Source organism: Zonotrichia albicollis, unplaced genomic scaffold (genome assembly GCF_047830755.1).
Source record: "Zonotrichia albicollis isolate bZonAlb1 unplaced genomic scaffold, bZonAlb1.hap1 Scaffold_83, whole genome shotgun sequence".
Lineage (NCBI taxonomy): Eukaryota > Metazoa > Chordata > Aves > Passeriformes > Passerellidae > Zonotrichia > Zonotrichia albicollis.
The window spans coordinates 354,579-368,158 of record NW_027428460.1 but is presented as its reverse complement, the minus strand read 5'-3'; the positions used below and the strand labels follow the sequence as shown (position 1 = coordinate 368,158).

General features: G+C 43.7%; 1 protein-coding gene across 6 annotated transcripts; it reads left to right on the top strand.

The window, feature by feature from the left end:
• The first annotated feature begins 14 nt into the window (after positions 1-14).
• LOC141728079 (chromosome-associated kinesin KIF4-like) lies at positions 15-12,598 on the top strand. Of its 6 annotated transcripts, XM_074534401.1 has the most exons (15): positions 15-419; positions 1,208-1,345; positions 1,957-2,076; positions 2,481-2,588; positions 3,274-3,464; positions 4,342-5,475; positions 5,696-5,921; positions 6,595-6,613; positions 7,190-7,319; positions 7,981-8,151; positions 8,494-8,601; positions 8,778-8,855; positions 8,939-9,037; positions 9,672-9,821; positions 10,587-11,321. In XM_074534401.1, exons 7-15 carry the CDS (start codon positions 5,909-5,911, stop codon positions 10,830-10,832), a joined length of 1,014 nt encoding a protein of 337 aa, XP_074390502.1. In that variant the 5' UTR covers positions 15-419; positions 1,208-1,345; positions 1,957-2,076; positions 2,481-2,588; positions 3,274-3,464; positions 4,342-5,475; positions 5,696-5,908; the 3' UTR covers positions 10,833-11,321. The 6 variants fall into 6 exon arrangements, with proteins under 6 accessions (XP_074390502.1, XP_074390503.1, XP_074390500.1 ...); XM_074534402.1 differs by lacking the exons at positions 5,696-5,921; positions 6,595-6,613; positions 10,587-11,321 and adding an exon at positions 11,348-12,598 and having other exon boundaries at positions 17-419; XM_074534399.1 differs by lacking the exons at positions 5,696-5,921; positions 6,595-6,613 and having other exon boundaries at positions 17-419; positions 1,983-2,076; positions 10,587-11,317.
• Positions 12,599-13,580: the final 982 nt, after the last annotated feature.

Genomic DNA, 13,580 nt, shown 5'->3' with positions numbered 1-13,580 from the left:
CGTCACGCGTGACCCTTGCGTCCCCCCGAGTCCGAGCCCACCCCCGCGCGGGGCACAGCGGGCGGTGCGGGCAGAGCGGCTCCGGCCGGGACAAACCCCGCTGGCTGCGCCGTGTCCCCCCGGACAGACCCGCACCGGAGGCTGCCCCACCCCCGGCAGCGTTCAGGGCCGCGCTGGATGGGGCGCTGAGCAACCTGGGCTAGTGGAAAGTGTCCCTGCCCATGACGGGGGGTGGGAATGAGATAAGTTTTAAGGTTCCTTCCAACACAAACGTTTCTATGATTCTGCAGTCTCAGCTGTTCTGCTTCATTCTTTTGCATGAAATCACAGTGTGACACCTGGGTAAACCCGTGTGTTTATCAGCAGTGTTTTAGTGATTAATGCAAAACACAGCACTAGCGGGGCTGCTGGGGAGGAAGGTAACTCCATCCTTGAGAGACTGAGTACAATACTAAATAAAAGAAGCTGCACTTGACTCAGGAAAAGATCAGACTCAACAATGGGAGTCTGCTTGAATGCTTTGTTTTCCATTAGAATTCGGTTAGTCTTCTAGATATTGCAGTTGTTTAGTCTGAGTTAATCTGCAGTCAGGTGTTATGGAGAGAAAGGCATTTGCTCTGCCTGCAGTAGCACATTCCCTTCCCCTTTGTATTCACACTAGTGGGCACAGGGTACTGTAACTTTTCTGGAGAGCAACAGACAAGAGCAGAAACTTGGCAATTACTGTTCCCTGACTTTGATAACTTTCCATCTTTCCTTTTCCTGAAGTCCGTGGGAACACATGTCTCCTACACTGACAATATGTGAGAGGATTTGAGATGTTTCAGAAAATGAGAGAGAGAATTCTCTGCTCTCTGCGGGACGGTGGCAGCTGTGTTCAAGAAGGAAATACTCTTATCTTTTCACAACTTTGAATTTCTGTATCAAGGCTGGTTCTGCTACTTAATGCCACCTCATGCTTTCAAGATTAGGAATTAGTAAATTGGGAGGAGAAGAGTGAATGGAATTCTCTTAGCTGTGTTACAGCACTGTGTGAATAGTTTTACCTGTGTTGGAATTGATCTGTGGTAGAAGTTGCAGTTTTTCAATCATTTGGGTGTCATATGAGACTGTTAATTCTTAGTGCAGCTTAACTGTTTTCTGTTTGGAGCAGTGAACCAGATGGATAGGTTTTTTAAAGCTTTTTTTTTTTTCCTGCTATGTTTAGCCGTACAGAACCTTCAGGTAGTTCCCAGGAACGGTTCTGCAAAGATGAGGATGTTCCTGGCTCCTTTGTATTTGAGGAAAAGCAGAGAAGAAGTGAGTGTGAAGATGAATGCAGACAGACTGCCCACTCACCTGAGAGGTATGAGAGCAAACTTCTGTGCTTCACTTAGGGAAATAATTCTGTACAGGTCAGTGCTGTCAGGTTTTTGTAGGAAATGTTTAGTGTGGAAGGGCAGTTAATACTCAGCTTTGGGGTTTGACACTTTTGCTATTGAATGCAATCCATCAGAGGTACAGAGCAATAAATATGGAAAATTTACCAACATTGCTGAATTACACGATTTAACAGGAGGAAATGCAGTGCAATTTTTTCAGCTTCTCAGTTTATACGGCCGGGTACTGAGATTTCTTTAACCATTGCTGGTATGTTCTGAAAGTAGAGGAGCTTTTTCAGGAGCAGGAATGCCCATCCTTCATACAGTGGTGCCTTTCTGCAGCACAGCAGGGAGGATGACTGTGACATGCACTTCCCTGTTTACTGAAATATCTTGTCCTGGGGGGATGTGTGTGAAGCTCAAAATGGTTTTGCGTCCAAACTGTGAGAGATGTGTTCGGTGTTGCTCTGTGTGACTGAGGAATCCTACCTCAAAAGAAAACTTCCTCAGCAGCATATGCTGTTATTTAACAGAACAGCGGTAAACATCTGAACATAGATCAAAAGTGTTACGTGTGTAAAATCTGTTTTTGTAGTTCCTGTTCTCCCAATTCTTCTCCAGTATGGAAACGCAGAAGAAGAAACAATTTTGACTCCTCTGCGGTTTCAGAGAGCAAAAACCATTACCTGCAGATGTACCACACTGCACTGGAAAGGTATGAAATGATTCTCCATGTGGGGAGTCATTGATACCATGAACTGACTTTTGGAACACGACTGGTATTTTCCCCTCCCTTGTTAATAGCTTTAATTGTGTCCAAATGTGTGCAATGTAACGAGGAAGGGAGATCATGTCAGAATAATTGTGCTGTATGATAGCAAACATTTACAGTGCTCTGTTGTAAAATGTCAGTAGACACAGCACAGGTTGTGTTTTGTGTGTAGATTTAGGCAACACTAAGGATTGGGGCAGTTTAGTTTAGTAGACATTTCACACTAACCCTAGTGAAAATGTTCCTGCAGGTATGGTTTCTTCTCTCTGCTTAGGCCCCTTCTGAAAAATTAAGAGGAACTGTGTTACCACAGTGCATGGATTCAGACATGTTCATTTTCTTTCCAGCCTTACTGCCTCAGGACATCAGGATGCTTTTTCCAAGTGCTCAGAGTGGGAAGCCTTTGGTGGAAAAGATGAAGTAATGACAGTGCAACAAAGTATGGAAATAACAAGGTAAATACCCCAGTGATTATGTTGTTATTTCTATTTGTCGCTTTTGCTGTAATGCTGTCCTTTCCTTTATTTTTTCATCTTAATACAGCACCTTAATTAAAAGACCTAATGTTTCAGACTTGGTAATTTGCAAATGTTACCTGTCAGCCAGAAAATCTGTTTTTATCTCTCAAATAAAAAAGGATCAATGTTTTTAAGCATTTCAAGAGCACCTTTTCTGTCTCTTAATATTTTTGTGATGAAGTAACAACTTGGCATTTGCAGCAGTAGATTTTAGTGAAAAATTTCTCTTGCACTGTTGCTTCCTGTGGTGCATTAATAAGATGGGCGGTAATCTGGGTTAAACAGATTTTATTAGCAATAAGTCTTTTGTGTAATTAGATTGTCTTTGATCTACATTTGATGCAGGCTCTGAAACATGGACTAGGATATAAATATCTGTTAATCAGTGATCTTTGAAAATTTTGCCTGACAAAACTCATTAAGAATATGGCCAAAATTAGTTTTACACTTAGATTTTGGATTATAGCAATGTGAGGAAAAGGCAGCTAGAGCTTTTAAACAATTATGCTGCTGACATTTTTCTTTTGACTATTGATTTTTAATTTAAACTCTTTGAACATTAATAAGATTTAACATGCTTTCACTTTTTTAAAGTGCTAATTCAATATTTGAAAATATTTAGTCTCTCTTTGTATATAGAAGTATTGAAGAAGGAATTTCTCCTGTGACAGAAAGACTTGAAGAATAGGGATGTAGTCTGAGATCAGCAGATCAAGTCTTGGCCAACTGCTGCTGTCGTGTAAGATCTGCACTGAAAGAGGAAGACATTTGCCGTCAGCATAAGTGCAATCAACATAAGGTGAAATTATTCAGGTAAAAGAAGCATCTCTGGGTCAGAGATGGAAACAGAGCCTGTCCGGTTTCCACATAGTTGATACTTAGCATTTTTGCAGTGGTCTTTGTTGTAAATTAGGCTGTATTAAGGAGTTTATATATACAGTGGGTTGGTAATCACTTGTTCTAATTGAAAAAAAGGCTCTGTTAGTGTAGAATGTATAAAGTGAATGCCTTCTCTGTACAGCAACACATGAGTGTTCTGGGATGGAAAGATCAGTATTTAGAGCAGCATTGCCTTTACCCTTGGGGTTAAGTTGTGATGAGCTCTAACTCTCAAGTGTCAGGAACTTTATCTGTGGAAGTTTAATCTTGCTTGAAAATCACATAGTGGTGTTTACATGGTAGAATTCCACACTACCTTCCCTTTGCTAAAAGAAAGTTTCTGTCTTAAACAGGAATAAATGTGAATATATATGTGAATATATCTGGTTGATTTCTAGGGAAGAAACCTTAGTCCATAGGACACTTAAGCTATGGCAGAAATTTGTTTATTAGAATTGAGATAAAAGTTTGTTTTATAAATTAATAATGACATTTAGACAAAAATGATGCAGGGGGTTGGGAAGAATAGGCTCAGCTGCTTCCTTTTCTCTCTGTACTTCGTAGAGAATCTAGTACTGTATTTTTTCAGTAATTCATGTTCTCAAAATGTTCATATTAGTTCTAACACTTTATTTAGTATGGACAGTATGGGTTTCTCCTTTATACTGTGCTATAAGCTCAACCATATGCTCTCTTCCATTTACTGCCACTGTAACACTACAGCTTAAACGAGGAAAAGAAGAGAATATTTTGTTTTCAATGCCTGGATATAGCATGTTTATAAAATGCTGTTACCTGCTTTTTTGTTTAGGTTTCTCCAGACCTTTACAAGGATAGATTGTTTTCTGCAAGCTGTGCCTCAAGTGTAAAACTCCAAATTTCATGAAACCTGTTCTACAATGACAATGGATGTTCCTTAAAGCTTTTGTGAGGACATTCCTGCTGTGCCTGCACTGGCAGGTGACACATAATATAATGTGCATTAGATTTCAAAGGCTGCTTCAGGTGATGGATCCTGCCATTCCCTCTGGAGGTCTTGTTCCTCAGAGTGTGCTGATGCTTCACCAGTGTCAAGTCAGACTGAAATCCAACCCCTCCAACCAAGGAACCTCCTCTGCTCCCCTGGACCAGCCCTGGACCTCCAGCCTGAAGAACTGCTTCAAAAGAATGTAGATCATTTCAGCCTTCTCCAGTCACTAAAGACAAGCTGTTCAAAACTTTTGGCCTATTTATTGTTCTCTGAGATGTATTAAGGTGGCATTTGCCTAAATCAGGTGAGAGAAGAGAAAGGAAAGGTAGATGGTTTATCAAAATCAGATCCATTTCTTGCAGGGGCTGAGTGACTGTTAGAACAGCAGCACAGCTGAAATACCTGGATTTTGCTTTTATGCGTGTTGCAGCTTGACCCAAAGAGCCAGTCTACAGTTAAAAAGTAGGAGAGGATGCATTCAGTGCCTGTTGTTCGCACAACTACTGGGGATAAATGGCAGTATTTGCAGGTGTGGAGCTGCTCTTGTCCAGGCTAAGGGTTGTGATGGTGTTGGGATAGACTCTTCTTTTTCTATTCTGCTCACACTGTGTGCAGAAGTTTGAAGTGAGAGCTGTGGCTACAGTGGTTTGGACTAAAGCCACGTGCCAGTTACAAGAGTTCCACAGTCCTTGTGTAGCATGTACTGGGACACCAATGGCTGCTAGAGCTGGGGGTTGTTTCTCTGCAGGAGTTTGGGTTTGCTTTCCCTTGCTGTGGGGCTGGCAGTACCCAGGGCCAAGAGCCCATTGTGCTGCTGATTTGGAAGTAAGCTGCTTCCTCAGAAACTACTCTCACTCCCAAAATGTAATTTCCAGGCATGCTCAGGCATTTTTCCCAACACAAGGGTGTATCAGTCACACACCACAGAGCATGTGTGTATACAAGGGACACATCTGTACAGCACTTTTCTAAGAGGTAATGTTTAGAACCTTGTTGTTCCAGTGTGCATGTTTCCTTGTGATTTATGATGATTGTAAATAAGGGAATGTGTTACATTTTTGGCAATTTGCCTTTATGCAGAAGAATTAAAGACTTGAACTTCAAACATTGTTGTTAGTCTGCTTTTGCAGTTGTGTTGTCAGTTTGATTATAAAAGGAATATGTGGGTTCAGTAGTCCTTTCTTGTTTGTTCTAGGGTGTTTACTTGGTTTGGGCAGTGATTTTGGATTTTCAGTCCTTGCCAAAAGTGGAAAAGAGGAGTCTTCAGAGATTAAAATCAGACTCTTGAAGGCAGTTTACAATTCTGGTTTTGTCCAGCCCCTGGGTTTTAAGGCATTGTAACTTAGTGGGATGGAGCAGCTGAAGTCCCAGCACCATTCTGCCATGGAAAGGGGTCCTGCTGGAGAAGATGGAACTGCTAGGTGAGAGTAATGGGCTGTTTAGAAATACTTTAACTCATCTGAAGTATTTTAGGAGTATTAAGAGCCCTTAAGCATTTGCCTGTGATGGACAGGGCCTGCAGTAGTAGATTTAGGGACACATCCATAGGATTTTGCAATTCGACAGTCCTTAAAAGATTTTTGTATTTCTTGGTTGAAGATATTAGACTAGACATAGCATAACCAGTTAACTGCCTATGGCACTTAAATTTTGGGCAGATTTATTCCCTCACCCAGATTCTGTGTGCTTGAACAAGCTGTGCTAGCACAAGAGAAGGAATGAAACAGCAGATGAAGTCTGAGGTCTGCTAAAGTAATTTCATGCAGTGCTGCCAGTGGATGTAGAATCATTCTGTGTTCTAATTAGTAACCTCATTAGTCTAAATAGAGCACTCAGAACTGGAATGCAGCCTGGCCATGCACTTGTTTACCTACCCAACGCTGTCTGACACAGAGCTTGCAGCTGAGCTAAGTGAAGCAGAAGTCTGGCACTCCACCCCCAGTTTTTCTTTTAATTTTACCCAACTTAATTAAATCTCCCCTGCATAAATCTGTGCTCAGTTTATAATTAAACCAAAATATACCCTGAACTTCAACAGACAGGTTTCAGTTTCTTCCTAGCAGTGACAAGTATCTTCTGTTGGCATGCTTCCAGTGGGAGAATCTCCTTATAGGTGATACATTCATTATCTGTGTTTGTGGAAACCATCCTTCACTGCCAGTTCTGAAATGCCACGGGTTGTGGGTACTTTGCTTTGTATCTTAAACTCCTTTGAGGTCACAGCTGAGGATATCTCCTGCTATCTCCTCCCCTTAAATTCCCACTGCTTTTCTGAAGGATTTTTGTTGCTGACAAGGACAGAAAGATGCAGTGCAGCTGTAATGCCTGAGCTGTGTCCCAGCAGATAGTTCTGCTGGATAAACTGAATTTAATTTGTAGATTGTGTTGTGCTAAAATACAGTGTGGCTTCCAGGCTGTAGCTGTCCTCTGTCTGCCTTGCTTGGGTGTGTTCAGGTAAACGTGCTGGTCTAGCTTTTGTCAGAGCCAGGCTGAAGGGAGGGGAGTTTGTTTGTGCATGTTTTGAACCTCTGCTGTGCTTCAAGCATGATCTTGGTGCAAGAACACCGTTCTGTTTTCCATCTCAGTTTATGCTATTTTACCTAATATTCTCGGAACAGTAACACTAGCCCAGAAACCAGCCATGTTTTTCTCCTCTGTTGTCAACCCAAATCCATGGATTCTTCCCCAGGAGTGCCCAGATAGCAGATCTGCAGCAGAACCTCCTGGATGCAGACAATGGAGATTGGGCCAAGCAGTGCTGGGACAGCATTGCCACCACCCTGGAGGCCAAATGTGCTCTGAAGTATCTCCTGAGAGAGGTAAACCCTGCATTTTCCTTTTTTTTTTTCCCTGAAAACAAAGGCTGTAAGTCTGCTTAGCCACAAATAACAGGAAGTGACCAAAGGAATTTGAGTAGAGCCTTCTCGTAGTGGATAAGGTTTATTAAAGTCATCTATACTGGGGAGTGAAATCTGAAAAGCAGGGAAGAGGGGAGTGGAATAGATGAGGGTCTGGAGATGGCAGCTAAATGCTTGTATAGGAAAGGGAAAGGCAAGTGAAAAGTGGAAAGAAGAAAAGTGGAAGAGAAGAAAAAGTATCTAAAATACTTCCTGAGCAAGCAGAGAAGCAGTGGAATTGATGTTGAGATGGGAAAAAGAAAAATTGGAGTATTGTGGGATCAGAGAAAGAGTAACTGAAGGACAGAATTATCTGTTGCTCCCTGGTGCTTGGAAATCAAAGGAGAAGGGAGAAAGGAAAATACTCCAAGTGGTGCAGGAAGGGAGGTGAACAAGACCCTCAGCTCCAGGGTTTACACTTCCAAAGTGTCTGCCTTTGAATCTCTCCTGGTTTCCTTGGTGCTGAGGGCTGGTCCAGTTCCTGGGGTGGCTGGAAGTTACGGGGATGCTTCTCCTCCACACTGCAGCACCTGTCCCAGCAGGGAATCCCTGTCCCAAGCCATGCCTTGCTCTTGTTTTCCAGCTGGTCTCCTCCAAAGTGCGGCTGAGCAAACTGCAGAATGGCCTGCAGCAGAGCCTGGCCAGCTTCTCTCATGTGCAGAGAATGCTGATGGAAGAGAGAAACCACAAAGCAGAGATGGAGACAGAGTTCCAAAATCAGATTTTGGTGCAGGAACAGCAACACCAGCATAAGGTGAATCACAGCTCATGGAAATCTTTGAGTCTGGTCTCCAGGTCTGCTCAGAGAGAAAGGCAAAGGGGGATGTGCTGAAATGAAGCTGGTGCTGAATATCAGCTCAAATTTTGTTAGATTTTTGTAGATGGTTCATTCAAAGCCAAAGAAATCTCTGTATTTATCCTGTGCATATTGGTTTATTCAGTAACTTTCCTCCTGCTCTAAATGAGGAGGTTACACCTGAGCAGAACATCACTTTTCAAATAGATCAGGGTGGAATTGTGCTGGAAGTGGCAGGAAATTTCCCTGCCAAGTGCTCCTTTCAGGAATTCACCCCTGTTTATTCCAACTTGCTTTTAGGTTCTGTACCTGCTCAGACAATTCCAGCAGAAAGAAGCAGCGGAGAAGAGATTGGAAGAGTCCCTGAACGAACAAGAGAAACAACTGCAGGAGCGACTGCGGTTCCAGGTGCAGAGGCTGGGGGAGGCTGGGGTCCTTTGGGATTCCTGGAATTAGGAGAAAGAATTGTGTATTCCCTTTGTAGAAGCCTGCATGGAGTGGTTGCTGTGCAGGCTGGAATAACCCTGGGGGGTTTTCTCTTATTTATCTCTAATGAAACAAATTTCCTCTTGTCCTGCAAACAGGAGGAAGAGCTGGAAAAAATGAGGGAGATCTGTGAGAAGCACCAGGAACTCCTCCGCGAAAATGACACTCTGAAACAGGTAGAAGCCTTGTACAGACACAAGAGCCTCATGGCAACTGAGTTTGATGATTTTGCAGAGCTAATTCTTGTCACTTTTGACAGCAACTGCTGCTCCTCCAAGTTGCCAGAGGCCAGAAGCTCCAGCACATCCAGCAAAGGCCACCTGAGTCTCCAGAGTCTCCTAATTATGTTCCACCCAAAGTAAGAGGCTGCACAGTTTGTGTTGCACCTGAATTCTTGCCAGAGTTCATCTTGGCTATTGATAACGTGGTTTTCTTTCTCCTAAGCTGCTTTTACCAGGCACTTGATTGAAGTGGCCCTTTCAGTCCTTTCCAGAAGACTCAAATACTTTACATTAGTTTTTTGGTTAAAAAAAAAAAAAGGCAAACAAACCCCCAACCCTGCTTCCTCATTGTAGTTCTGACTCTATATCCTCCTTCAAAATCCAGATTGTTTTTCTGTAGCATTCCCAGTCTTTAAATTATAGAGCAAGGCATGTGTTTCACAGCCAACTTTGTTGCTTTGCATGTAGCCAAATCTTAGTGCTGTGAAGAAGAAATTATTTAAAACTCTTTGGACAGGGGTGTGACACTTGTTCTTTGTCATGTGATGTGTCAACAACTCAGACTTTCAAGGATTTGTCATCAATAGTTTAAATTGAATTTTCAATCCTGATAATTAGATTGTTTTTTTCCTCCCTCACCCCACAACCTTCTTGGCCGTGAGGGACTCTGAAAACCCTAATAAAACCCTATTAAAATATAACAATTATTAATGTTATTAATGAAATAGAGCTGATTTTGGTGGCCTAACCCCTGGTGCTCCCGTGTTGCAGCCCAAGCGCCACCGGCAGATGACGGCCAAGCCCCAAGCACCCAGCCCTCAGGTGGATGTGGAGGAGCTGCTCTCTGACCTGAGGGAGCTGGAGGGTTCTGACTGGCTTCCTGAAAAAGCAGGCAGAGGAACCAGGAGAAACCTCATGGGGGTAAGATCCAGCTGCCCTTGATCCAATGTCTACTAGGGAACCACTTGCTGTGTGCAGGGGGTGGGATGGAGCTGTGAGGTGTGGTGTCTCCACTGTTCTCAAAGTGGCAGGAATGGGTTTTTGGGTGCCTGGGGATATTTGGGACATTCCCACAGACACAGCAAAAGTTGTCTGCAGTCAGCAAGACTTTTCTGGACAGGTTTGCCCTGTCCAAGTCACCTTCTCCCATGTTCTGTCCTGCTGCCTGTGTCTGAGCTGGCCACTGCTTTAGGAACAGCCCCAACAGCAGCCAATTTTAGGGGGAAAAGCAAACAAAAAAAAGGATGGCCTGTTGTGGATCCCTGTTTCCTTTGGGAGCCTGCAGCTTGCAGTCCTGACAGAGCCTCAGCTTCCATCTGTATGTGTCAGTCTGGAGCTTTAGCCTGTGGCTCAAAAAATTCCTGAGGCTTTTGGGATGGGGACTCCCTCTTTTTGTGGAAGTGTGGCACAGAAACTGGGATCCTTTGGCATAACCTCCAGTCAGGCACTGAGTAGCTGAAGGTACTTATCCTGTAGATCTTGAAGATGGATCTGTAGGTGGAAGGATTTTATTCTGGGTATTAGGAGGACAGTTATTCTGGGATGTAGCAAAATGCAGTGAAATGGCAGCGAAATGCAACAAGTGGCAGCTTGGGGGTGTCCCTGTCCTTGAGATGCCACAGCTAGCAGGACCTGGAGCCTTCCAGGAGCATCCTGGCCATTGGATTCCCCTTCTCTCCCTCACAGTGCTCCTGCAAGGGCCGCTGTGGGAACAGGCACTGTGGCTGCAGGAGGCAGAAGTTGGGGTGCACCGGCGGCTGCAGCTGCTCCACAGCCATGTGCAGGAACAGGGAGCAGGGCCTGGCGAGTGCTGCTGCCTCTGGCGGGCACAGGGGCTGCAGGGCCTGCATTTGGGCAGGAGCAAAGCTGGAGATAGGGATAATTCCCCAGTTTGTCCAGGCAGAGCAGGTGCACTTTGCTGAAACTCTGTGAATGTCACTAATTAGTGCCTCTCTGGTAACTGAGGAAAATTTTCCACTGCAGGACCAGACTCTGCCTTTCAGGACAGAATTTACGAGATTCACAGCAAAGATTATTGTGTTCCCACTTCTCATCCACAAATCTGAGGATAAAAAGTTCCATTTTTCCTTTTGGACTAAGTAAATTTAAGTTTTGTCTATGGCTTCAGATGACACAAAACCCTGACTCATTCCCAGATTTCTTTTTAAGAATGGAAGGGATGTTGTGGGGGAGGGGGTTGTAGCAGCAGGAAGGTCCATGAGAAGCTGATGTTTTAGCTGTTCCAAGTGCGAATTTTGCTCTTGGATCTCAGAGATGTGGAGCAGGGACATCCCATAGTGCTCTAATTGTTGCCTATTTTATGGAGGCCTAGTCTCAGCTGCAGCATCCTGTACTGTGGAAAACTTACCAGCTGGAGAGCAGGGGGCTGTGGTGGGAAGGGAAGGGATGGATGCTCTGCAAGAGTTTCACCCTCTGCTGTCCCTCAGGAAACCACAACATGTGAGGAGCACAAAAGGGACTTGGAGGGGTCCTTGAAGTTGGAAGACCCCATGGAGGTGAAAGCAGAAGAGAGCTTCTTCCAGCCTGTATTGATCACACCAACCACCAAGGTATTCCCAGGGGAGAGCAGAGCTGCTGAGTGAGGGGTCTTGCAGGGAGGTCACCCCAGAGGAGAAGCTGCTGCTGGAAAACTCTGCACAGCTCCAGGCAGCTCGTGTGGAAGCTGAGAGTGTGCTGAATTCCTCAGTTCCCACACTGAAATGATGCCACGAGCTTGCCACGTTTTCCTGCAGCACCTTCAGCAAGGAGAGAGGGGAAGTGAAGGTGAAGAGTTTGCAGGATAAAATCCTCTCTGTCCATGTTCAAAGTGACCTCGCTGACCTGGCACATCTCATTTCACCTCAACTGAACCACTTCCCTTATATGGGAGCCCACTATTCCAACTGCTGTCTCTTCCTGCTGCATCTTGATATTTTGTAAAAAAATTGTCTTTTTTCTGACTTGAGTGAAAAAAACAACTCTTGAGGTTGGCCTGGCACTTGGTGCCCCGTATGAGGAAGAACACACAGCCAAACATCAAAAGAAGGTATGGAATCCCCCATACAGCCGAGAGCTGTGGCAGCCAGAGAGCTGGGACATTGGAGTATCAGCCAGAAAGCTGGGACACTAGAAATGTTACAACAACAAGTGGTAGAAGATAGGACAGCCGAGAGCTGTGGCAGCCAGAGAGCTGGGACTGTATAGGGATATGTATATATTCTATGGTTGTATCTAAGACAGCCGAGAGCTGTGGCAGCCTGAGAGCTGGGACTGTATGCGTATTGTAATTGTATAAACACTGCAGCGAAGATTACAACACCATACCTCTCTCTTCACCAGTTCAATAGCTGCATCAATGTCTTTTTGGCTATATTTTGGCACAACAGCATCCACAGCAGTGTTTGTGGAAGTAGCAAAAGGGACTGGAGGAACATCACCACTCAGGGAGTCCGGAATTAGGGGATCAGCCTGTAAAGAAAAGAAAAATGCAAAGTTTAAACAGATTCTTACTGTCATACCACTGATTAGGTGCATGCATGTTATTTGAAGTCTAATAATATTTGAACTTATTAAGATAACACTGTGTTTACAGAAACTTAATTTTTTAACATTCTTCTGAGTGCATGAATAGAGAAAGAAGGAAAAAAAGGGAGCTTATGTAATTCAGCATGAATAAAGACTGCAGGCATGTGCAAAAGCTTTGGAAACTGTGCCTAGAAGAACCCCAGGAGTTTGCCACAGTATCTCCTTTGGTCTAACCAAGTGGTACATCACAGCAGGTAAAATATGTTCCTGACAGGGTCTCAAATCCTCCAGGGCAGCCAAAGGAATGTCCTGGGTTCCAACAATGAGAAATATTGTACTTGGCTTAATTTGAGAAATGTCTTAGTTATGGAAACAAATTTTCACTAGATTTGTAATAAAATGGTTTGAAAGGAACATCAAGATCATCTTGTTCCAACCTCTGGTCATGGGCACCAGTTGTTGTAATCATCGCTGCAGCGTTGTTCTTGCCTCGCTGCTGGGGCTCTTCTCCATTCTCTGCAGCACAGTCCTTCCTGTCTTCTCCTGACAAAATAGTTGAATGCTGCTTTTCTTTTTGAACATCTTCCCTGACGTGACAATCCTCTTTATTTACCTGTTGGATGAGGGCTTTGCCAATTTAGGAACTCCCAGGATGGTTGGGCTGGAAGGAGCCTTACGGATCATCCACTTCTACCATCCCAGGCTCCTCCAAGCTCTGTCCAAGCTGGCCTTGGACACTTCCAGGAATGGGACAGACCCAGCTTCTCTGGACATTCTCTGCTGGGGCTTTACTACTCACAGGAAAGAATTCCTTCCCAAAATCCCCCTCACTCTCCCTGCTTTCCAAGTCTATGAAGGCCTGGAGAGCTGTAAAATATTTCCAAGTGATTTAAATGAACTTGAAAGTTCTGAGGGCTTAGGCCCTAATATAAGATTGTCCCCATAATATTATGTAATAATATATAATAGTATATAATAGTATATATTATAAAATATATATTGTATAAAATATTTCATTATATATTTTACATTATATAGCATAGGATTATGTCATTGTTTATTTTAGAATGTGCACCTAATACATAAAATACAATTTATATATGAAGTGTTTCTGTGTATGCATAATTACCTACTGTGTATTCTCTCTATACACTA

Bases quoted from the DNA above. Each gene is read 5' to 3' on its own strand.
- LOC141728079 (XM_074534400.1), top strand. From the start codon at position 5,378: ATGCTCAGGCATTTTTCCCAACACAAGGGTGTATCAGTCACACACCAC. The intron at 8,152-8,493 runs GTGAATCACAGC...ACTTGCTTTTAG, and splicing joins AACAGCAACACCAGCATAAG to GTTCTGTACCTGCTCAGACA. The intron at 9,822-10,586 runs GTAAGATCCAGC...TCTCCCTCACAG, and splicing joins CCAGGAGAAACCTCATGGGG to TGCTCCTGCAAGGGCCGCTG.